The sequence below is a fragment of the Phacochoerus africanus genome, chromosome 15, assembly GCF_016906955.1.
Source record: "Phacochoerus africanus isolate WHEZ1 chromosome 15, ROS_Pafr_v1, whole genome shotgun sequence".
In the NCBI taxonomy this organism is placed as follows: domain Eukaryota; kingdom Metazoa; phylum Chordata; class Mammalia; order Artiodactyla; family Suidae; genus Phacochoerus; species Phacochoerus africanus.
Genome location: NC_062558.1, coordinates 90,316,947 through 90,341,000, shown reverse-complemented (window position 1 = coordinate 90,341,000; position 24,054 = coordinate 90,316,947). Strand labels below are relative to the sequence as shown.

Here is a 24,054-nt window from a genome sequence, read left to right as displayed (position 1 = left end):
ATTGTCTAATTTTCACAAAGATCTGATGAAGTAGCTATTATCTCCATCTTCAGATGTGGAAATGGAGGTGGGCTAAGAGGTGGCATGCAAACTAGGGAAGTACACAAGGGTATGCATGAGCCACAAGGCCTGGGGCAGGGCAGGCACCGTGAATGCCCAGCACACTGGGCTGTGCAAAGCATCTGCTGGACCACACCTTGACCCCAGACCTTGACTCTGAAAACAAATGCTTTCCTCTGAAGAAGAAAAGAAAACAAAAACAAATTAAAAAAAAAAATAACAAAAATCCTTGTTCTGGCTGGATTGGATGGCAATTACCTGACAAATGGGTAATTTGTGTATATTTGGAGTTAAAAATGAACATTAGCAAAATTGCCAAATTATTATTGCACACCCATGCCACAAACCTGATACTGTAGATGCATGAAATTCTGGAGGTTTATACATGAAGCTACCTCTAAATGCTGAAAATAGTGGCTTTAATTTTTATAATGTTTGACATATCTACATTTTAAAATGTGTTTATTTTCTCATGTATTTTCTCCCTTAAAATATTTATTGTATTATTTTTTGCTTATCTGTGTTTTAAGATTTCATATTACTTATTTTTTAATTTATATTAGGTACTTTTTGAATATTCTAATTAGAAATACACTAAGTTGTAGGATTTCAGGTAATTTTTAATTTTCTTTTTACCTTTATTTGATCATTATTTTAAATCTATTGTCTAAATTAAAAGATCTCTTTTATTTAGTTTTGGATTGAGTAGAACAGCGGTGGTATTCTCATATTTAAAATTTTTATAGTTAACTCTATTTCTAATTTAATGACTTATTACATTTTATTTTTTTATTACTATTATTATTTTGTCTTTTTTGGGCCACACCCAAGGCATACGGAGGTTCCTAGGGTAGGGGTCAAATCGGAGCTGTAGCTGCTGGCCTATAACACAGCTCATGGCAATGCTGGATCCTCAACCCACTGACCGAGGCCAGGGATCGAACCTGCATCCTCTTGGATGCTAGTCAGATTTGCTTCCACTGAGTCATGATAGGAACTCCTCATTTTTATTTCTTAATCTTTCTCATTTTGCTCTTTTGTACTTTCCAAAATTTTTATCACTTGGGTTTATTTTGCATTTTAAATCATTTATTTACTAATTATTTTATTTATCTTTAAATTTGACCTGGGTAGTACAATTTAGAGTGTTTTTATATTTTTATTTCTATATATGAATCTTCTAACTTTTCTACAATGTTATTTTATTTTTTGCATAATCTTAATGTTTAACCTTTTTGTCAAATTTCTCAGTTTCTGGGAATTTAATGTAAGGGGAAAGAAACTGAAAACAACAACAACAACAAATAAGTGCCCCGATACATTCATTTCAGCCTTATTCACGATAGTACCAAACTGGAAAAACAAAGTCCCCATGATTCGGTATTGCGCATTCATTAAAAATGTCGAGTTCAGAAAGTACATGTCGGCATTGAATGACATCGTATCAGCTAAGAAAAAATGATTCTAGAATGTCTGATTTTCATGAACATTGTAGTCACTCTGATCTAATAGTGAAAAGGGGGTATAAAGAGAAAACTGCAAGAAATAATTAAATTCAAATAAATAAACAGATAAAAAGCCAGCTCTCTCAACAACTAAAGAGCAGGAAGAAGTACTGGGGCAATCTACAAGGAAGTCGAACATATTTCATGGAACTCAATGCCACAGCAGGCAAACGTGGCTCTTTTCCCTCTGTTAGCAACGTCCTCTTCCGGCGGTCACCGGGGAAAGCATGCGGCCTGGTGCAGTAATCCCCAGGGCACTGCTGGGGGAGGCCAGGAGGAAGCCCATTGTGAGTCTCAGGGACCCCAGGGACCTCTGCGTGGGCAGCAAGCCGGGCCTGCTGGGTGTCTGGGTGTCCTGGAGACCCTTTCAGCACTGGGTTCTCTCACCTTACAGGCTGGCATTGAGATTATGCTAATGAACTCCCGGTCCCAAGTCTTGTTGCCTGGTGACAAAGTTTCACAGTTGAGGAGGAAGACCTGGGAGGAACGGGTAAGTTTTCCTCTGGTTGCATTTATTTTAACTCTGCCAAACTCCAACCTCTTCAAACTCTTTTCTCTCTTCCCCTTTGAGTAAGCGACTTTGGAAATGCCAGTTCTCCTGGTGTGTTTTTTATTTACAAACCCCAGACGCCAGCTAATTCATTATTTAGGAAAGGAGCAAGCTGGCTGTGAGCCCCAGGCAGGAAGGGCAGCTAGCTGGGGACCCAGCTGAATGTCTGGGGCCTCTGGGCCACCGGTAAGCTTGGGAGGTTAGTGTGGGAGTCCAGGAGACTTTGGGGTCAAAAGTCTGCATCTCCTTGAGCTTTGTTTGCTGCTCTACAAGCAGGTAGAGCCTAGCGTTTAAACTGCTTCTTCACCCACCCAGTTACCCCTATAAGGAAACTGTAGTGCTCATTCAGTCAGTAGGCTGGAGCCTTTGTAGGTAAACTCAGCAGACCTCACTTGATCACCACTGACTATGCTGGGGTTTGGAGCACAGTCTGTCTTTTGAGAAGTCTGGAGGCAAACCCTTTCTACAAGGGATCCAGGTCATGGAACCCACTAACAAGTGGTTGAGTCTTAGGCTAGGCTGGGTCTTGCAAGGAGGGGCTCTTTATGGAATTCACTCATGTCCCTATTTACATGACAGGTAAAGGTAGGCACACTTACTTCAAATCTTTGTGACTTTGGACAAGCTACTTAGCCTCTCTGAGCCTCAAGTGCCCCATATCTGTCCAGTAAAGATAAAAAATCAATAAATACATCGGGCAGGTGTAAGAATTATTTATAATGTCTACAAAATGCCTGGCCTAGAGTAGGTGGTCAATATAATTCGTATGCACAGTCTGAAGACAGGAGACTAATTTAAACGTGTTTAAACAGCCTGGCATGAAATAGGTTTTCAATACATTTACAAACTGTATGGCTATCGTATGAACCAAGTACTAACTATCAGCTTCCCCCACGTGAAGAAATGGGGAGTAAGAAAAGTCAGGAAATGTGTGCAAAGTCACACAGCTAGGGAGGGACACAACTGTGACTAGTCCCCAAGCTGGGGTGACTGTGGGCTTGAGCTTCAGCCTGGAAGGGGGGAAGGCAGAAGCCAAGGCAGCCCCTGTCTGCTCTACCAAGTGCCTGAGCCCCACAGTTGTCTACATGCTGGTTTTTAGGGTTTTTCTGGTGCTTGGTGACTCCAGCTTCCTCTCAGGGCTCAAGGGTCTCCCACTGCTGCCCAGAGCAGTTTGCTTGTCATTGCAGATGAAAGGGAAGGACTTCATGCTCTTTCCCTCCACCCATCCTCTGGGTGGGTCATCATCAAGCTAGGCAACATTTCCTGGTCCCCGGTGCCCTTGGAACACAAGGCATGCAGCTGAACAAGGTGCACCCCTCCCAGTGCCGTGACGGGCAACCCTGTGGTACTATCCATGGCCAGCCTTTAGTTCATTGCCAGTTCATTACCAATTTTCAATTTTCAAGCTCTCTACCAGTCTCTCATAACAGAACTCATCTCAATCCCCAGAGCAAGGTCTGAGAACACACATGCCTTCTTTTTAGTGCCTTAAGGATGGGCTTGACCTGAACTAGGATGAGAGTTCCCACAGGATCCAGCTAACTTTAGGGTAGTGTCTGGAAAACACAAACATGATGGGTCAGGAATTTCCTTGTAGGCCCAGAGAGCCAAATTTTCACAGGACATTGTCAAGTCAGACTTTCATATAAAAGCCATGTGGAGTTAAGCCCACAGATAAGTGAGCAAAGCAGCTGCTGCCTTTCCTTGACTGGCATGTGGCTTCAACAAATGACGTGCTCTGGGGATCAGTGCTTTCACTCAGTGGGGTAGATGGATTAAACGAGATAATACACATAACACACCTATTCATAAAGTCCCCTCTGCCCTCTTCTTCGACCTTCCCCTTGCTGTCCCTGCTCCAGCCACCCCTGCATCTCCTTTTTCTTAAACACTCAAGCTCCTCCCCACTGTTAGGACTTTGCACTTCGTATACCCCTTTCCAGGGATGTTCTTTCCCAAATCCTCCCGCTAATCATCTTAGTGTTCAAGTCTCAGCTCCAAGGTCACCTGTAGGGGCTGTCCTACCGCAGGCCGGGTACCACACCAGGGAGCCCGCCAGTTGCACATCACCAGGGTACACCTGCGTCTGCACCGTGTCCGCCCCTCAGCAAGCTCTCACTGGGGCTGGATGGTGTCGTGATGCGCAAGAACGCACTATGTCACAGGGCGTTAGAGAACTGTCCCCCTCCCCGCCCCAACTCTGCGATCCCAGGTGACTGGCCATGTGCCTCAAGGTGAAGTACCCCAACGTCTGCACCTGAGGCAGGGCTTCCCTGGCAAGTAGGGGGTCCAAAGTGGGTTTCCACCCAGTTGGAATCCTGGAGTGCTGGCCCTAGTGTCATCGGCTATGCTGTTGTCCTGTTCCTGCTGCTGCTGCTCCCCCCACCCCTTCCCCATACACAGTCACAACAAAGGCCTCAGAGGCCCTCACTCACCTTCACCCTGCCCTGCAGAAGCAGCCACTTTACAGCAGCCTGTTTACAGAAGGGGGGCTAAGCTCAGTGAGGCCCCACACCCTGTACAGGGTCACTGAGAGGTAAATGGGGAGCTGGGTGGTAACCCACGTGGCTCTAAAGCCCCTGTGCTTTTTGCCTGGCCAAGCCCAAGCTGCTTCTCTGAGCCTAGTTTCCCTATCTGCAAGGGGCCTCGGCTGTGAGGAGAAAATGCAATCACATCTGTCTGGCAATAGCAGTGCTTAAACCGAGTTGGCTGAAATTGAATTAATGCTGGCCTCTTGGGGTTTAAAGTGGCAGGACTGACTTTGGTTCTTCGCTTTCCTAGGTGTCGAGGTTGCTTTGTGTACTGTGAATGTGTTGGTTGATGAACAAGTCATTTCTAGTCTGTTAAACTGATAGTCCTAATGTTTTATTTTAATTGTAAGGCACCTAGTCCCTTTTGCTCCTTTAACAAATCCAATTAAAACAGAGTAGACTCAGAATTATAAAATAGATGCTATTAAACAAATAAGAAATCATCATCTTTTGTTATTCGGCCATGTGACCCCCTGGGAACTTTTGCTCCAAATAAAAGTTGAATTTTCATTACCCGCTAGGGGGAAGGGGGCAGTTTGACAGATAAAGGCTTCCCAGGCAGCACATGTGCAGAGCCACGCTGGTGCTGAGGACTGAGAAGTAAATAATAGGGGGAGACCAAGATACACATGCATAATATAAGATCCTTGGCTCCGTGTTGACCCAATTAACCAGATAATTGCCAAATGAAGTGAACCCGAAAATTTCCATACAGACATTCTGTCTGCTGCAACTCTGATGTCATGGGAAGAACATCCCACTCGGGAGCCCTGGAATAATGCAAGCACCGTGAACTTGGATAAACGATATCACACCCCCTCCACACCCCCAGGCCCTTATCTTTGGGTGGGAGGAATCTTTCTACCTTAAAGGAGGGTTGTAAGGACTGATTGAAATGGCAAATTGGAGGGCACTTGCTTTGTAAAGGAGGCATGAAGGGCCTTTGAGGGCTATGAAGGATATGCGTGTGTTGGGGGGTGTGGGGGTGGAGAGCATCATGTGGTGCCCCCCCCCCCCAAGGAGAAGGCCTGTTGTTTGGGAATTGCAGACGTGCATCTTACAAGTGTGAGGTTTTCAAGTGCGCCCACACTGAAAATCAACCTCCCAGGGCCACTGCACAGCCGGCAGCCACCCCCCTCAACGCAGGGAAGCAGAGGGCCAGCTTCTCTGGTGGGCACATGGGGTTGCAGTGGGCTAGTGCTCCAGGGAGACCCTGGATGAAAAAGGGTATCCTGACAAGGAGCTAACACCATGGGGGGCTAGTGGGGACTGGCGGGGTGGAGGAAGGACAGATTCCTGTCTCTGTCACCGCCCACTTGGGGGCACACTCCTGGTAAATGAACTGGCTGGTGGCACTGCATGTACCCTTTAAACTGTCCACCTCCTCTCTTCCTCTCCCCCCTCATTGTCAGCCTTCAAGCTCTTACACTTAAATGACTCCACTAATGTTATTAAAATGTCTTTAAAATTTGTACTATTCAGTTATATTCAGATATATACATACATACATGTATCTATGAAAACAAGTATCTCACGCATAGGCCCCTGGGAAGGGGGTGACAGACAACGAGCAGAGCTGAAATGGTTCTTCAGGGACCCCCAGGTTGCATGAGTTCCCTCCAAGAGGTCAGTGGGACATGTGTGTTACTCACCCCTGCAGAGACTTGGGCCAAAGATGGCATCTCCCACTCCCATTGAATTGGCATCTGCTTGAGCCAGAATGCGCTCCATTTCCCAGTAAACTACTTGCAGATAAGCCCCACGAAGCTCCCTGCCTAACCAGGCTAAATTAGAATGGACTTGATGGAGTTCCTGTTGTGACGCAGTGGAAACAAATCCAGCTAGGAACCATGAGGTTGCAGGGTCGATCCCTGGCCTTGCTCAGTGGGTGGGAGATCCAGCTTTGCCATGAGCTGCGGTGTAGCTAGCAGCTGTAGCTCCGATTTGACTCCTAGCCTGGGAATCTCCATATGCCGCAGGTGCAGCCCTAAAAAAGACAAAAGCCAAAAAAAAAAAAAAAAAGAATGGACCTGAGCCAGCATCTGGTCACCAGAATCTGAGAACTCTGTACCACCCTGTGGTTCCAGGCTGAGAGAGCCCATAGGTGACACAAAACTGGCAATATGCCTTTTTGGGGATGTAGGGGTCAGGCAGCCTTAATTTTCACTTACAGAGGTGGCTTTGCCCTGGGAGAGCTAGAATTCCCCAGAATGCTTTTCTCTCCTCAGAGTCAGTGGGGGACAGCAATGTGCCCCCCAGGATGAGGCATTGCCTACTGCTAAAGCAAAGGCAACTGGAGGAAAAAAGAGGCAGGATAGTATAGTGAGAAGATCATAAACTTTGGGATTATATATCTAGGCTTGATTTGGGCTGAGCTGTTGTTGTCTGTGTGATTTCGGGGAAGTCACTTGATTTCTCTGAGGCTGAAATCTTTTATATTAAAAATAGGATTGACACTTTACATAATTGCCATGGAGATTATCAGATATAGAAAGGACACAGGAGCTTGCTTGCAGTAGTTACTTTGGTACATATCACTTGAGTGAATGGTGGTGGGTGGCCTCTTGACATTACAAAGCATGTCCAAATTTAATGTCAGAAAACCCCATAACTGTGGGGTCCCTGAAAGAGTCCACCCCTGCTGCCTGTATCTCTCTTCTGCCTGTCATTGTCATTCTCTCCATCAATGCTGCGAAGTGTCTGGTGAAGGTATTGCTATGAGCTGAACCGAAATCTTCCTGCCTCTAGTCTGTCTCCCCCGCTAGTAATCTGTCTTTATGCCCATAGGAAAGAGGGATTCAACATAACACAGCTGGGGACAGTAGTGGAAAAATAGAAACACTTCTTGTCTATACATGCAGTGAATCTATACTCTAAAAATCAGGTAATGCTATAAAGCAAGTAGCAGAGCACACAGCTGCAGGCCCAGAGTGGTCAAAAGACAAATGGGGGAGTTCCATTGCGGCGCAGTGGAAATGAAGCTGACTAGTATCCATGAGGATGCGGGTTCGATCCCTGGTCTCGCTCAGTAGGTTAAGGATCTGGCATTGCCATGAGCTGTGGTGAAGGTCACAGACATGGCTCGGACCCCACGCTGCTGTGCTGTGGTGCAGGCCGGCAGTTGCAGCTCCGATTCAGCCCCTAGCCTGGGAACCTCCATTTGCCATGGGTGTGGCCCTATAAGGCAAAAAAAAAAAAAAAAAAAGGACAAATGGTAATTCTTTCCCCAAGTGAAGACTATAGCTGAGTCAAACATTAGTGCCTGTTTTGGAGGTCTGGCCGGGAGTACTTGACACAACCACTCCACAGATGGCCCCACAGTGAATAGCCAAGTCTCCATCCATCCACATGGCTTCTGGGAAGGGATGAAGGGCATAGGAAATGATCTAAAGACATGTGGGGAGTCACAGCAGAGGTGAGGCTGGCCTCTTATCTGTGTAGTGAATGGGTCTCACAAACGTCAGAAGAGAGAATACTGACTTTTGAATGAGTAAGTTCATTGAGGGAACTTTGCATTACTTCCCCTTAAGGGCTGTCCTTTAGGCAAAAGGTATTTGTCATCCATATAACACAAAGCTTGCTCTGAAGCTGGCTGTGGAATGGCAGTGATTTTGGTGTTTCAGTTCTACGATATGTTCGTCCTGTTCTCAATGCATCAATGAAGAGTGAAGTAATTATTGCGAGATCGTGTTAGCAAGATGTTTAAAGATATCAGATATATATACAGTCAGTCTTACTTAAAAATATAAAGATACATGAGTGCGAAGCACCAGATACATCTAGTATCATAGTGAAGATAATGATCTCACAACTCAAAATGCTTGCAAATATTTCGATGGCATTAAAATATAAGTTGCCATCACATTTTTAATTTAGCTATCCACGGGGTGCCCCGCCATGCTGTTTGATTCACAATGACTAGATAGAAAAATTAATTAGAAATTAAAGTCAAACCAACTGGTCCAGTTTTTCCATAGTATAAAAAACAACTGTACAAGACAAAAGATCGTACGTTTAGAAGTTGCTTCCATTTAGGTTTCTAAGCGGTTCCTATGAAATGAAATCTATTATTTGTCTATCCAGCTATCTGTCTATCTATTGATCCACCCATCTGATTATCTATTTACATCTCTTTCTCTTTATAATTGCCAGCTTCCCTTGTGTGGGTTGACCCCATGCTGATACTTGAGGATTCTGAGTTGATTATAACAGGCCACCCAACCAGTTTTAGTTGTATGGAAAGGTCATTTATTCACACTTCTTTTGCCAATATTTACTCTCCTATCCACTGGGCAGATCTGAGGAGGATGCTGACCATTCGTGGTTGAATGAGAAAAGGGATGTCACTGGTCTTTGGGGGCTCCCGGCACTGGTCTGCTTCTAGTGGCTCTCACACCTTAGAGAGTTCAGACTGGAGCCTAAGCCACACAACATATCCTACCCTCCTCAGCCAAGGGCAAGTGTCCCAGCCAGGTGAAGTGACCCTGAGGAAAAGCATGAAGGGGGTGGGGCTGAGCATGCTCCTTCTGGCCTAGGGCTGTCTCTGCCTTTGGGAGGCGGTGAGGTGCACTATTTCAGTCCCTAGTGACTAATGATGTTGAACAATTTTTTGTGGTTCGTGGGCTTATCAGCCATCCATATAATTTTCTAGTGAAATATCTCATTAAATCTCTTGAGCATTTTTTTTTAAATTGCATTGTTTGCTTTCTTACTGTTGACCTTGAGTTCTTTATGAATTCTGGATACTAGTCCTGTTTTGTATATGGGTTTTTGTTTTACAGAGAAAAAATCTGAAATTTTGCTACAGTCCAATTTGTCAATATTTTCTTCTATGAATTCTTTGCCTATCTCAAGGTCATAAAAATGTTCTCCTACACTTCCTTTTAAAAATTTTATGGTTTTACATTTTATGTACCTGTGATCCATTCTGAATTAATTTGAGATTCAATATTTTTTGCATAATGGTTAACCAATTGTTCCAACACAATCTGTTGCAAAGTTTATTGTTTCTCCATTGAATTTCTCTTGAACTTCGGTCAAAAACAATTGACCATTTTGAACATATTTATGTAGATCTAGCTCTGGACTCTCTATTTTTTATTCCACTGATGTATATACTCTTCCCTTCACCAATACCACATGTAATTACACAGTAAGTTTTAAAATCAGGAAGCATATCACCAATCTTGTTTCTTTTTCAAAATTGTTTTGGATTTCTAGTTTCTTTTCCTTTCAATATAAATTCTAGAATCTGTTTATTCATATATACAAATAATCCTGCTGGAATTTTTGTTGGAATCACATTGATCTTTAGACCAATTTGGGATGAGTTGACATCTTAACTATATTAATTCTTTCAATTCATGAATGCTATGTTTCTTCTCTTATTTAGATCTTTGTTTTCTTTCATCAGTTTTTTTTTGTAATTTTCATCATACAAATCCTGCACTTTTTTTAACTTATATGAAATACACAAGTTTTTGAGCATTATTATTTTTCAAATTTCAGTTTCCAATAGCTAATTGCTAGTATATATAAATTCAGTGGTTTTTTGTGTGTATAACTTTGTATTCTGCAATTTTGCTAAACTAATTAGTTCCAAGAGTGTCTTTTAAATTCTGTGGGATTCTCTATGTGGGAAGTCAGGACATCTATGAACAGGAACAGCTTTATCTCATTTTTTCCTATCGGTATGCCTTTTATTTTTCTTACAATGGTGCACCGGCTAGAATTTCCAGTATAATATGAATAATATTAATAAGAATTATAAGTTTACCTCCTTTCCTTGTTCTTAGAGGAAAAGGCACTCTATCACCAATTACATTAAGCATAGGGTTTTTGTTTGTTTGTTTTGGTTGCGGGGACCTTTATCAGGTTAAGAAAGAGCCTTCCTATAACTGGTTTGCTGAGAGTTTTTGTTATGAATAAATGCTAAGTTTTGTCACACGTTTTTTCAGCAAAAGTTGATACAATCATGTATTTTTTCGCTTTAGTCTGTTAATGTATTACATTAATGTATACGCTTTCTGAATACTGAATCAACCTTGCATTTCTTCTTGGACATCGTGTATTATTCTTTTTATATATTTGTAGATTCAGTTTGCCAATATTTTGTTGAGAATTTTTATGTCTGTGTTCATGAGGGATGTTGGCCTATAGTTTTTATTCTTCATATTGTCTAGATGTGATGTTAGTATCAGGTAATGCTGGCCTCAGAAAACAAGTTAGGAGTTGCTCTCTCTTCTATTTTCTGGAAAACTTTGTATAAAATTGGTGACATTACCTTTAAATGTTTGGTAGAATTTGCCAATAAAAATTTTGAAGCTGGAGGGGTTTTTGGAAGTTTTTCAACTATGAATTCAGTCTCTTAAATAAATATAGGTTTTTAAGGGTTGTCTACTTCTTCTGGGGTGAGATTTTATAGTTTGTGGTCAATTTTATCTAAGTGTTTTTCTAAAGTTGTTTGTACTAGTCCCTTATTATCCCTTTAATGTCTATGGGTTTTTAGCCATACCCTCGCTTTAATTACTGATATTCATAATTTATGTCTTTTTTTCATTGTCAGTTTGGCTAGATATTTAGCAATTTTATTAAACCTTTCAAAGGACCAGCTCTCACTTTCATTGATTTTTTTCTACTGTCTTTATCCTTTCAATTTTTATTAATTTCTTCTTATCCTTATTATTTCCTCTTTATACATACTTTAGATTTATTTTGCTCTTCTTTACTAGTTTATTGAAGGTAGAAGTTTATACTATTGATTTGAAACCTTCCCTGTTTCTAACAATGTCCCTAGGGCTACCGTGGAGGCCTCCATCCATCTGAGGAGGCTCTGACCCAGTAGAACTTGCACAGGGTGGGACACTCTGACCTTCCATTAGAAGGGGCAAGAGCAGGATTTATAGTAAGCAGGTGGGGGGCATTTTTACCTACTCCCTTTGACACAAAGGATTACTGTATGAGGAAAACATGTGATGGCAGGCTTATACAGCCTGACTGCTGGCGCTCCACATGTTACACAAACCCAGTTCCTAATAAAGGGCTTGGATGATGAAGTGGAGCAAGTGCAGCACAGCTCTCCCACCAATCCCTGCCAGGAAATGGAGGCAGTGCGAGCATCTGTCTCCTGACAGCATGCTTCTATCCAGGCTGGGAGTTTGGTCCGAAATAGATCAGCCAGACAGAGGCACCAATTTAGAGAAAAGAGAAGAGCTTCAAAACAGGCAGGCCGGTTGCATCCTCTTCCTCGCTGCAGCCCTTCCTTACTCCTGAGACTCAGCCTTCTCTTCTTTATGACGGAGATAAGCCTACGGATCTTACTGGATCTTAGAGGATTAAAATTAGTATGTGCAAAGTTCCTGATAGGAACATTTAATAGTTAACATTAAGCAAGCTTTTACTATGTACGAGGCACTGCTGTAAGCTCTTTATAATTTAGATAATTTATACTCCCTAAGAGTCCTAAAAGGGGGCTATTTTCACAAACAAGGAAATGGAGGCATGGAAAACTTCAGAAAATTGTTTGTGGCAGAACTGGACTTCTAAGCAGGCATTCCGAGGCCAAAACCTACCCATTACTCTGTACCTCTACCTCACCAGTAGAGGCGGTCCTACCTTACCACACCTATCGGTGCGAGGAGTCTACAGTTGAATTCCAATGCGAAGGATGTGATGAAAAGGAGACCAGGGGGTAGGTGGTGGAAAAAGGCCACGTTCTTTTCCATTCTTCCAGGCTCCACCCTGCCTACCCCTGACTCCCGGCCTGCGCTCCTGGCCATGGCATCGGCACATCCTCCCACTTGTAGAAAAAGTTAGGACTTCTCTTTCATTGCTCAGCAGTTATAGTGGCCGAGGCCTGACTAGTTTCTCTGTGTCGAGAGGGTGCAGAGGGATGTAATACACAAGTCATTCTTAACTCCTACCTTATTCCCTGATATCCAGGCTATGTTGCTTCTGAAAACCAGCAGTCTCACCCCAGGAACTCAGAAGATAACGCTAGGGAAAGACTATATTTATGAGAGCCTCTGGGAAATGGTGGATATCTAGGACATACACCCCCTGCGCCCCCACACCTGGGAGGGGAAACATGAAAAAGTCCAGGACGATGGAGAGGTTCCTAAGTCAGGGAATGGCATGGCCAGAAGGGCGATGAGCATCCTTCAGGCCAACCTGAACCTCCCATTTTACATCTGGGAGCACTGAGGTGTGGAGGGCATTCAATCTGCTGAAGATCTTTGGCTAGGCAACTTCTGCTGATGGCCTAACTTCTCTCCCCTCTCCTCTTTATCTCCTCAAGCCGATAAAGACTGAAGCACCATGACTTGGGGTGGGGGGAGTCCAGTACCCTTATGTCATCTCCTAACTGGATATCTTTTCTCTTCTTAACAGAATCTATCTTCTAGCAGTTTCATGTGACTTTTTCCTCAAGCTGATCACCACTTGATTAGAACAGCATACTTAAAACACACTCCCCTACTAAAAGAACATGGCCAAGCGTGGGAAAGCCCCCAAGGGCAAAAAGATCACCCTCAGTGTGGCCAAGAATTGTATCAAGATCACATTCGATGGGAAAAAACGCCTCGACTTGAGCAAGATGGGAATTACCACTTTCCCCAAGTGTATTCTGCGACTCACTGATGTGGATGAGCTCGACCTTAGCCGGAATTTGATCAGGAAGATTCCTGACTCAATCTCCAAGTTCCAGAATCTGCGGTGGCTGGACTTGCACAGCAACTACATCGACAAGCTCCCTGAGTCCATCGGCCAGATGACCACTCTGCTCTATCTCAACGTCAGCAACAACAGGCTGACCACCAACGGGCTGCCTGTGGAGCTCAACCAGCTCAAGAATATCCGCACCGTGAATCTGGGCCTGAACCATCTGGACAGTGTGCCCACCACACTGGGCGCTCTAAAGGAGCTCCATGAGGTGGCGCTCCATGACAACCTGCTAAACAGCATCCCCAACAGCATCTCCAAGCTCCCCAAGCTGAAAAAGCTCAACGTAAAGCGAAACCCCTTTCCCAAGGCAGAGGAGTCTGATATGTTCATAGATTCCATCAAGAGGCTGGAAAACCTATATCTGGTGGAGGAGAAAGACCTGTGTTGGACTTGCCTGAAAAAATGCCAACAGGCCCGGGACAAGCTGAACAAAATCAAGAGCATGGCCACGGCAGGACCGAGAAGGGCCATCTTCTCCAGTTTGGCCTCACCTAACTCCACGGCCAAGGAATCCCAGGAAGAATGGAGGTGACCTGGGACCCTGACCCTAAGGCAGGAAGGGAAAATGGAGGGAGGGAGGATGACAATGGGCTGCATCCTCAGACGCCTGAGGGATTCTTCCATTACTACAACAGCTGCTGCAGTCAAGCCCATAAAATACCTTTCCCTACTTCCCTGGCTTGTGATTTTGTTGACAGAGGGGTTTTTAGTTCTTTGCCATTCTGCACATTTCTGTCTTGTCTGCATGCACACACCCACACATACAGGCACAATGAGTCAGGAAAGAGCCATCCATCTCATTTTGCCCCCAAACTCTCCTGCCTACAGCTTGTGGCCTGGGCAGCTGATAGAGCTGTCACATTCTTAGTCTCATTATCACACATTTTTTAGGACAAACTGCCAGCACCCCAGTGTGAAGCTTGTTCTGTAGGGATGCTTTGGATCAGGGCTTCAAAAATCAGGCATCTCAGAGTATGTGTTGGTAGGAGGAAGATGGACATCTAGTCTTGGGAAGGAAACAAAACTGAGCCACGGAGATGGGCAGCTGATTATCATTAAGTATTGGCATTCACATCTTGGGCTCAAAGCAATCCCACCCTCTTAACTGTACCTGCATAATTTGCTCTAGGAGCTTTCTAGATTAAACCTGCAAGCCCTTGACTGAATGAATGAGGTTGCATTCCCATCTTATTATGTCCAATGCTTTTCCGGACCCCTGTGGAATAAGGGAAGAATGAGTGCAGGTATGCGTTGGAGCAGTCAATAAATAAATACCTTATGAGGCACTGTGTTAGGTGCAAGGATTGTGTCCAATGGGGGAAAGCTTGTCTTGCTCTCTGCGACCTGTACGGAAGACTGGTTGAAAGACGACAGGGCATAACGTCATTGTTTGAGGACATTAGATCAGAGCCTAGTGGTGTCCAGGGCTGGCCTGGCACAGCCAAAAAAAAAAAAAAAAGATTCTGGAGTTGGACAGATCTGGGACCAAGGCAGCTCTGCTTCTTACTTGCCATCTCCCTGGGCATTTTACTTAGCTTTTGTTCCTTCTTCTGTAAAGTGGGAATAATGCCAGCCCAGCCCCTAGAGGTTGCTGTGTGCCTCAAACAGCTCACAGACTAAGTACTCAGTAGAAGTCAGTTTTCTCTAAGAACTAGAGCTTGCTACCTCTCAAAGCTGGAATACTACTCTGGACAGTGTCCCTTGTCACCCCAAATCTGTTGGCAGAAATGACAGTGGTACAGCTGGTCCTCACAGCAGCTGGGAACCTTCCCTTCTCTGTACGATTCACACACACCTTCATACTGCCTAAGGGAAAGGGGTCAAGGAGGATCCCTTTAGGAAAGGGTTTGGTTTTGTTTTAATCAAAGCTTTCCTGTGTTTGCAGCAAGTTGAGAAATGGTCGAGAAAGCACTGAGAGATAGATGTTTCTTTTTCATGTTATAAACCGCAGCAGACAGTGTGCTTCATTTCTTCACCCCTCACTGCTTATTTTCCTTTGTATGCTTAGCTGTGATGACTATCATATTTTTTAAATCTCTGAAGATATAAATTCAATTCCCTTTTTAGTTTTTCTCTTTAGTAAATGTTTCTATTATAAAAGTAACAAGACTACCGCATAGTCTTAAATATAGCAACTTAAAGTATCCACAATTCTACAGTGTAAGCCAGCTATAATATTGATAGATTTCCCTACTAGTTATTTTTACGTGTAGACATAGTTAAAATAATAGCATCATATGATTTTTATCTTGCTTTGAGACCCATGTTATTACCTGGTCTTAATAACCATGATTTAAAACATTTGCAAGATAGTTAAACATGAATATACATAACTATGAGTTACTGTTGGACATTTTAAGTTAGTTCCATTTTTTCACTAATAGAAATTGTCTTATGATGAAACTTTTATGATTAAGATTTTTTAAATATTTCACATTAATTCCTTGGTATATCTTCATCACTGCAAATACTGTATTAAAGGGTGTGTGTTAAAATAATTGGTGATACATGCTATCAAGTAGCTTATAAAAAGTTTACAGCTGTTTATATATCTACCAATAACATATGAGAACCCATTTCATCACATCCTTGTGAGGACTGACTGTCATCCTTTACATTTTTTCCTTCATTTAACGTCCAAAATTTTTTCTTAGAAGACGATGAATGGAGAACCTGTGAAGTGCATGATGAGATGTTAAGTCTTAGGCTCAGGATCCTGACTAGAAAGTTGGGCCTCGAGCGTGTCCCTGAGGTAGCCATCCTGCTATTTCAGCCACTTCATCTCTGACTGAAGAAGTACAGAATCCATGCAGGGACATTTGAGCCCAAGGGAAAGTGAGGGCTAGTTATCTGGACACTGCCCATTTCCATTTTGCCCCCTCGAGAGACTTTTTCTTTAAAATTAATAAGTTAAGGAAAAAGATCTCCCTGTGCCCCTACAAAGGATCTCAGTCTGACCCACAGGATGCCCCTCTACCCCCTCTCCTGCTCCATTGTGGCCACTTCCCCGACTCACTTGGTCCTCAGCACCTCTCCCGGGTTTACCTCCAGCTGAGTGGTTGGCATGCAGGAGGACATTTTTTGCCATCCTTGGTCTCTAGGTGCTTTAGGTGCTTTATGAAGCTTTCATTCCTAGAGCCTCATCTTAGGAAGGGGTTTTAAGTGCACTGAACATCACCAGGATTGAGAAATAAATGGGCAGAGGGTTCTGATCTGCCTCATGATACATTCACCTTAGACCCCTCGTTCCTCAGGAAACCCTGGCAGGAGTTTGCAGTGAAGATGGGAGATAGAACTGTTAGGAGGCATTCTCTACATTTTATTTATCTTTCTGTCAAGGAAAGGTTTAATGATGATGTTTCGCATTCCCTCAGGACCTAAAATCCCACAATCACTTTTACTTCCTGGAGAGTGTATGAGGCTCCAGAACACCTGATAGGAAAACCAAGGGTCTCTCTTTCCTCAAATAGAACAAAAACCCTATTATGCTCACCCAGTCATCACTCTCTCTGAAAGCCAAGCATGACCTAGGTGACCCCTGTGATCCCTATGTGACCTCTGCCCTTGCTATGTTTTGCCTCCGTGACCTGGAGTAATTGCCTTGGTCTCTTGTGTCTCCATCCCCAGGATTCGCTCAACATCTCTCTAGAGTAGCTTATGGCAAAAACCTGAAGACTAATCAGCTAACAAGAATAAGCAACTCTGAAGAAGAAAAGCCCTCAGTTAGGAGAAGAAAGAGAGTGGCAAGGGGAATATTCTGGAAGCCAGGCTCTCCGATGCTGGCCAAGCCACTGACTTGCTTCTTAAATTCATTTTGCTGCTCTTGCTTTAGATCATCTGTGTGTGAAAATGACTTTGGGAAATACTTGGTGTGTGGTTTTCTTTTTAATGTGCATAGAGGAAATATTTAAGAAAATGATAGATATGGATTACAGACAATTAAAGATTTAAAAGAAGACTTTAAGATATAAAAGAATTGTGGTCTCTATACTTCACTTGAGCTGGCAAAATCCCAACACCAGTCACCTCTGATAAGTTGTGTATGTCTACAGTGATCCTCAGCAACTAAAATTTATATAAAGAATTCATACCAAAAAAAAAACCTTGGAAATACTATGGATAGGTCAAAGTAGAGTTTTAACAAATCTTTCAGTAATGCAACGGTAGGTAGGATAAAAACACAGAAATGAACAACAGAGGGAAAAATAGGAAACAAAAAATAAAATGGCAGACCGATATCCTAATATCTTAATAATTACATTAAATATAAATTGTTTTCTTTATTTGTAATGGCCCCAAATGAGAAACAACCAAATTTCCCTCAACAGGTAAAGGGTTAAACCAACTCTGGCATATCCACATCATGGAATACCACTCAGCAATCAAAAGGAGCATGTAAAACACACAACAACTTGGATGGATTTCAACAGCATTATTCTGAGTAAAAAAGACCTACCTCCAAAGGCCACATACTCTAGGATTCCATTTACAGAAAATTATCTAAATAACAAAATGTAGAGATGAGAAACAGATCATTAGTTGCCAGGGGTTACAGATGATGAGAAGTGATAGAGGGCAGGCATGACCATGAAGCAGTGGACAAGAAATATCTTTGTGGTAATAAAAATAATTGCTATGTTGAGAGTGGTGGTGGTTACAAGAATCTATAATATGATAAAATGACAGAGAACTATACATACATATTGTACCAATGTCGATTTTCTGGTTTTGAAATTGTACTATAGTTATGTAAGATGTAACCATTGGGGGAATTAAAGTGAAGCCTGAAAAGGGCCTCTCTGTATTATTTTTTGCAACTTCCTGTGAATCTACAGTTATCTTAAAATAAAAAAAATTAAATTCTTACGGCCTATATGCAGTGATAAACAGAAACTTATATATCTGCTATGTGCTAATTTATGTGTAACCATGGTAATAAAGTGCTTCAATCATCCTGAAGAGTTAATGCATTTTAGAGAAAGAGTTATCTTATCTCAGATCGCTGGGCTAACTTAAAATTATCCATGTTGGGGGTCTTATCCTTGAAGATTCCTGAGAAAGATGCTGAAATAATAAAGAGACAACACAAGGCTCCTCAATCTTTTCCCCAGGTTTTCTGGTGGTGGCTGGGCATAAATAACAAGTGGGGTTGGGGTGGGAGTCATGAGCCAGTTAAGTTGCTCCTTCTACAGTTCCGGACTTTCACACCCCTGCCACTGTCCCATGGAAGTACCTTGACTGGATGAAACTGGGTGGACAAAGGGGCCAGGCTCGGTGCAGAGAGTGAGGCTTAAGTTGGGCCTCTGCTTAGACATAGGTCTAAGGTCACGGCCAAGGCTACAGGTGAGAGGAGACATGAATAAGAAAGACAAAGAGCAATATAGGTGGGGCCCCAAATGAGGCCTGAGCAGCACCCTGCAGAGCTCACCAGGCTCCACTGCCCATGGCCTATTGAGCCAACCATGTGAGAAGTTCCATGATGCTAGAGCTTTGATTATCCCGTAAGGGTGTTTGGCTCACCTCTGGCTCCAGTGATTCTGCTTTAACCCCAGGGTCTGAGTTGTATAGCCCCTATAATTGCCCTCACAGAGCTGTGCTTTACCAAGAAGCCCACAGAGCATTAGGTCTCCAATCAGTGATGGAGCTGAAGCCCCCTTTATCAAAGTAACTATGCACATACAGATGCCCAGCCTCCCAGCTGGTCAACAGTGATGCTCTATGAGAGTACGACTGAAGGGGCGGAAGTAGAGAGATGGAGGATTTGAAATGTAGCCTCCACGCTGCTAGCAGTGTTGACCTGATTATCATGGAAGATTGACTTTTATGGGGATTTATAGCTTCTTATGGTTGGTTTTCTAAGTTCTTTGTCTTTCATTATTCTTCAAAGATAATCTATAAAGGAAACTCCTTCATTAAAGGAAATCTATAAAGGACACTACTTACTCAACTGGAAGACTTCAAGCCAAAAAATGAATTTCATCCTAACCATTAATTTAAGTAAGGTATATAGTTGAGAAAACATTTCGGAAATTACAAACCTCCAGATATAGTGAGCATTGCCTTACAACCAACAGCTTCCTCCAGCCCAGGGACATTTTTGCTTTGATGACACAGCAAGTGAGCATTCCAGGCCATGTCAGTGTCCACAGCTATGGAAGGATGCTTTTAGCCCATTCAAAGATGTATGCTGTGTGCAACAGAGATTTAAGAGAGGAAGAACCAGATAGGCATCCAGGCCTTGTATTCTGAGTTTTCTAAACTCTGGGCTCAATAGGAACTCAAATCACTGGGAAGCAGTGGAACTGAGCCAGGCCATGTGAGCATTGCAAAGAAATGTCTATACAGAAAAAAAGTCCAAATGTTAGGGCTCTACTTTTTCAGAGAATCAATACAGAAAATTCTATTCTGAGGTGTTCTTTTTTTTCATTTTTCATAAAAAGGGAATTGTCTTCTTTGTTTCCCACTCTGCTATTTAGACAAGGACAAATTTGACATTCAGTGCCAAGAGAAAGTATGTTCCAGAAAAAAAAAAAATTCACAAAACCGTCTGTTTCTTGTTACCTGTCACTGGAAAATGATGTAACCCAGCACAATTGTTTGGTTTTTCTTAGTTTCAGGACAATTAGAATAACTAGATCTCTCCAGGTACCTGACAGCATGTTTGTGATTTTGTCTTTTAAAAGAGTTTTGGCATAATTTTTAAAGGATTACTGTATTCCATATTTAGTTTTTGAAGCTGTTTCCAGCTCTTTACAGATGGGTGCATAGATAACTTTAAGTATAAAGATGTGTGTTTTTCACATACACATTCTCAACTAGCTGCCCTTTCCCTGTAACCTCACCTAATCTCACATCTCTGTAGAGCCCACCTGTGTCTAACCCCATGGAACTTTCTGGCCCTCAGACATTTATCCAAAGGGATCCAGCTGGCTTTATATTAAAAGCTCCTGTATACATGCAGAACCTTGTGTACCCCAAAGGTGTCTGCTTATGCCTCAATGCTGCCTTCAGAATGGTCTAGTTTTATACCATAGGGAGCCATGGAGGATACGGATTCCAAGCTTATCTAGGCTTTGCAAGCATTTTCCACTTGGGATCCAGACCCACAAAACCTCCTTGGAATTCAGTTATGGAGGCAGGTGTTGCCACTGAAATTCCAGGCAAAACTCTGGTACCTAAATGCTCTGGTTTCCTATATGAAGGGGCTGGCTTCTAGAGGGGCCAAATCAGTCATGAAGAGCTGGTGGTTGAAGATATGAAAACCTACAGCATAGCCCAAGCATCTTGGGCCAGTTGAAAATTTTCAGAATGGACCATGCCCCTCCTTCAGAGATGAGAAGCCCGTGTTCACCAGAGTGTCCAAAGTGCAGCTAGGCATTTTTTTTTAAAGACCTGGTGTATGGATTGGGCACTGATTTTCTTGATAATCCAAGTGAAAATGGTCACGTTCATTCAACGGCCAGCTATGCCCTCCTAAGCCTGGAAGCCACCACTGCCTCCCCCCCAAAATTCATGAAGGCACACACTGGCTGGTAGGAGAAGGGCTGGGAGAGCACAGATGCCCGTATTTAATCAATTCTCCATAAACAGGCCCCCAATACAAAACAGGTGATTCTAAAACTGAGCAAAGGAATTATAATTTATAGAGCACTTCCTCAGCCCAAATCAGGTTGATTCCAAAGCCCATAGCTGGCTGGGGCAGCACAACCCCACCACACGCCATGGCTACTCAGGTGGTCTCAGAGCCTAGGACCAGCACTCTGACTAGGGCTTCCTCATCTCATCACAGCTCACGGTCCCTGAGCTTAGATGTGCATTTCTCCGGAGCACCTCTCCCTTGCCTTTCAAAATCATATACCCAATGGCCTACATGACATCTCCACCTGGAAGTCTGACAGATATCTCAAAATTAACATGTCCAAAATCGAGGCCCTGATATCCACCACACAACCAGAGTAGTTCATCTTGGGGTCTTTCCCATTCTATCCCCCAACTGCTCAAGCCTACATCTTCTCCTTAAGTCCTTTCTCTCACACCCACATACCCCACTTCACTTGTCCACAAATCTTACCTGATGTACCTTCGATTGTGTCCAAACATGTCCACAATCTAAGCACTCCACAGCATCTTTATGGCCACTGTCTTCCACCTCTGGATCCAAGCCACCACCAACTCTCACCTGCATTACCACAAAAGCCAGGATCCTAAGCAGTCTCCTAGATTCTGCCTTTGACATACTATGGTCTATTCCATTTTTTTTTTTTTTTTTTTGCTTTTTAGGGCTGCATCCACAGGATATGGAGGTTCCCAGGCTAGGGGTCTAATCAGAGCTGTAGACACCGGCCTACACCACGGCCACAGCAATGCAGGATCTGAGCCATATCTGTCACATACACCACAGCTCTGAGCAACGCCGGATCCTTAACCCACTGAGTGAGGACAGGGATCAAACCCTCAACCTCATGGTTCCTAGTCAGATTCATTTCTGCTCTACCATGACAGGAACTCCAACTATGGTCTATTCTTGACACAGCAGCCAGAGTGAGTCTTTCAGTTATTTTATTCTTTTTTTTTTTTTTGTCTTCTTAGGGCCACACCCATATGCATATGAAAGTTCCCAGGGTAGGAGTCAAACTAGAGCTGTAACTGACAGCCTACACCACAGCTACAGCAACACTGGATCCTTAACCTATTGAGTGGGGCTCAGGATCAAACCAGCTTCCTCCTGGATACTAGCTGGGTTTGTTACTGCTGAGCCACGATGGGAACTCCCCAGAGTGAGTCTTTTAAAATAGAAGTTAAGTTACATAATCCCTCCAATGCTTCCCATTTATTCAGAGTAAAAGCAGGCAGTTACCATGAGCCCCAAGGCTACATGAACTAGCTCGGTTACCGCTCTCCTCCCATTGGCTCCTTGCATCCCAACCACTGTGGCCCCAGGCAAGCCTACCATACCCCCATCAGGGCCTCTGCTCTTCCGTCAGGCTGAAATGCTCTTTCCCCAAATTTGTTTTCAGAAGCAAATCTGAATAATTTGTTTCCGCACTTTGTTCAAGTCTTAAATTAAATGCTACTTTCTTGGTGAGGGCCTCCCCTACCATCCCATCTCAGGTTTCAACACCTACTGATATTGAGTTTGGTTTTTATGCTTATTATTATCTAATACACGTTATATTTCACTCATTTTGCTTTCTGTCTTCCTCACAAGAATGTAAATTTAATAAACGGGAGGTTTTGAGTATTTTCTTGTTGCTCCGTCAAGCAGCAAACACCACACATAATAAGCCATTGATAAGTAATTTTAAATGACTCTATGGCACCCATTCCATAGTCATTACAAATATTTTGAACACCACGCCTCCCCACCTTAGCCCCACATACTCCTGAAGAAAACCAGCAACCACATCCTCTCCCTATTCCCATTCTGAACTGAAATAAAAGCACCTAGTGACCGGATCTGTCCTTCCAAAGAACTGGGTACTTGTAACGGGGTGTTGGGAAGGGGCTGTAAGCATTTTGTTTCCTGGGAAAGATGCTCCATGTCACTGATTCACAAATTAACATCTATCTGCACATCACAAGACATTTATTTATTTAGCTTCTGAGCTTTCAAAGAGTCTTAGATAGAAAGGACAGACTTGCTCCCACCCCAACCTAAGGGCCTGATGCCAAGACTGGGCCTGGGTTTACACCTCTATGGGCAACCTGCTTCTCCCTCCACAGGTAGAAGGCCCCATTTTGGTTTGAGCAAGCCACACAGCACTTGGGGCTTCAAGTCTAGTGTAGAGGTTTAACTGGCAAAAGAAACCTCAGGAGTAGGATGCAGGAGTAGGATGAGGGAAGTGTGGCGAGTGAGAGAGAGAAATTAAGTGAAAGCAGATTGATGTGCTCTTTGCATGCTTTCCTGACAGTAGGATCAGGCAAATGAAGAAAATCAAAGCAAGACCAAACCTTGCCCAGAGAGAGTAGCTGGGCTCCTCCCTGTACCCGTTACTCGTTACCTTAGATTAAGTGGGTCCTCCGTGAAGCTTTTTCCTTTCAAGCTGGGTTGGAAAAAGCAGAAGCTAGACAAAAAGGGAAAGCATCATTCCATCAGCAGAGTCAAGACTCTCCCACCACCAGGGACACATTTTCAGGGCCAGGCAAGAGGCTGGGTCCATTCTTGCCCCTCCAGTGTGCCCTACCTGCCCCCATATCTGGGTGTACTTCTGAGGCACCCCCTCATCCCCTCGGCCATTATAGCCCTAGCCTTAACAACAGCAATGATAACAATAAAACAATAGTTACAATAAACATTACATGTTTTAGAGACTTCCTCTGGACCAGGCCCTGGCATTTCCATTGCTGATTGTAGCAACTACTATGGTACACTAGAGACAAGTGCCACCTTAGTTTAATGCCCCTTGAGCTGGGTGGGGTGTGGTTGGACACCATTCATTCACTGCCTGACCTATGGATGTATAAGAGTTCCTCCTTTGGAGTTCCTGTTGTGGCTCAGCGGTAACAACTCAACTAGTATCCCTGAGGACTCGGGTTTGATCTCTGGTCTTGCTCAGTGGGTTAAGGATCTGGCGTTGCCATGGGCTGCAGTGTAGGTCGAAGATGGGGCTCAGATCTGGCGTTGCTATGGCCGTGGCATAGGCTGGCAGCTGCAGGTCCGATTCAACCCCTAGCTTTGGGAACTTCC

General features: G+C 43.5%; 2 protein-coding genes across 4 annotated transcripts in view; one reads left to right on the top strand and one right to left on the bottom strand.

Annotated features, from left to right (window-relative positions):
• Positions 1-24,054, bottom strand: part of WDFY4 (WDFY family member 4) — a 280,348-nt gene that overhangs the window by 42,324 nt on the left and 213,970 nt on the right. For 2 of the 3 annotated variants that reach the window (XM_047759613.1, XM_047759614.1), the window contains exons 47-48: positions 23,369-23,431; positions 14,643-14,723 (exon numbers count right to left, since the gene is read on the bottom strand). In XM_047759613.1, the coding sequence (XP_047615569.1) occupies positions 14,643-14,723; positions 23,369-23,431 (144 nt within the window). The remainder of the gene's footprint in view (positions 1-14,642; positions 14,724-23,368; positions 23,432-24,054) is intronic. The other variant, XM_047759615.1, reaches the window with a different exon arrangement.
• On the top strand, positions 1,756-17,591 carry LRRC18 (leucine rich repeat containing 18). The gene is made up of 3 exons (XM_047759618.1): positions 1,756-2,055; positions 13,035-13,895; positions 16,995-17,591. The coding sequence occupies exons 2-3, from the start codon at positions 13,132-13,134 to the stop codon at positions 17,014-17,016; spliced, it is 786 nt and encodes a 261-aa protein (XP_047615574.1). The 5' UTR covers positions 1,756-2,055; positions 13,035-13,131; the 3' UTR covers positions 17,017-17,591.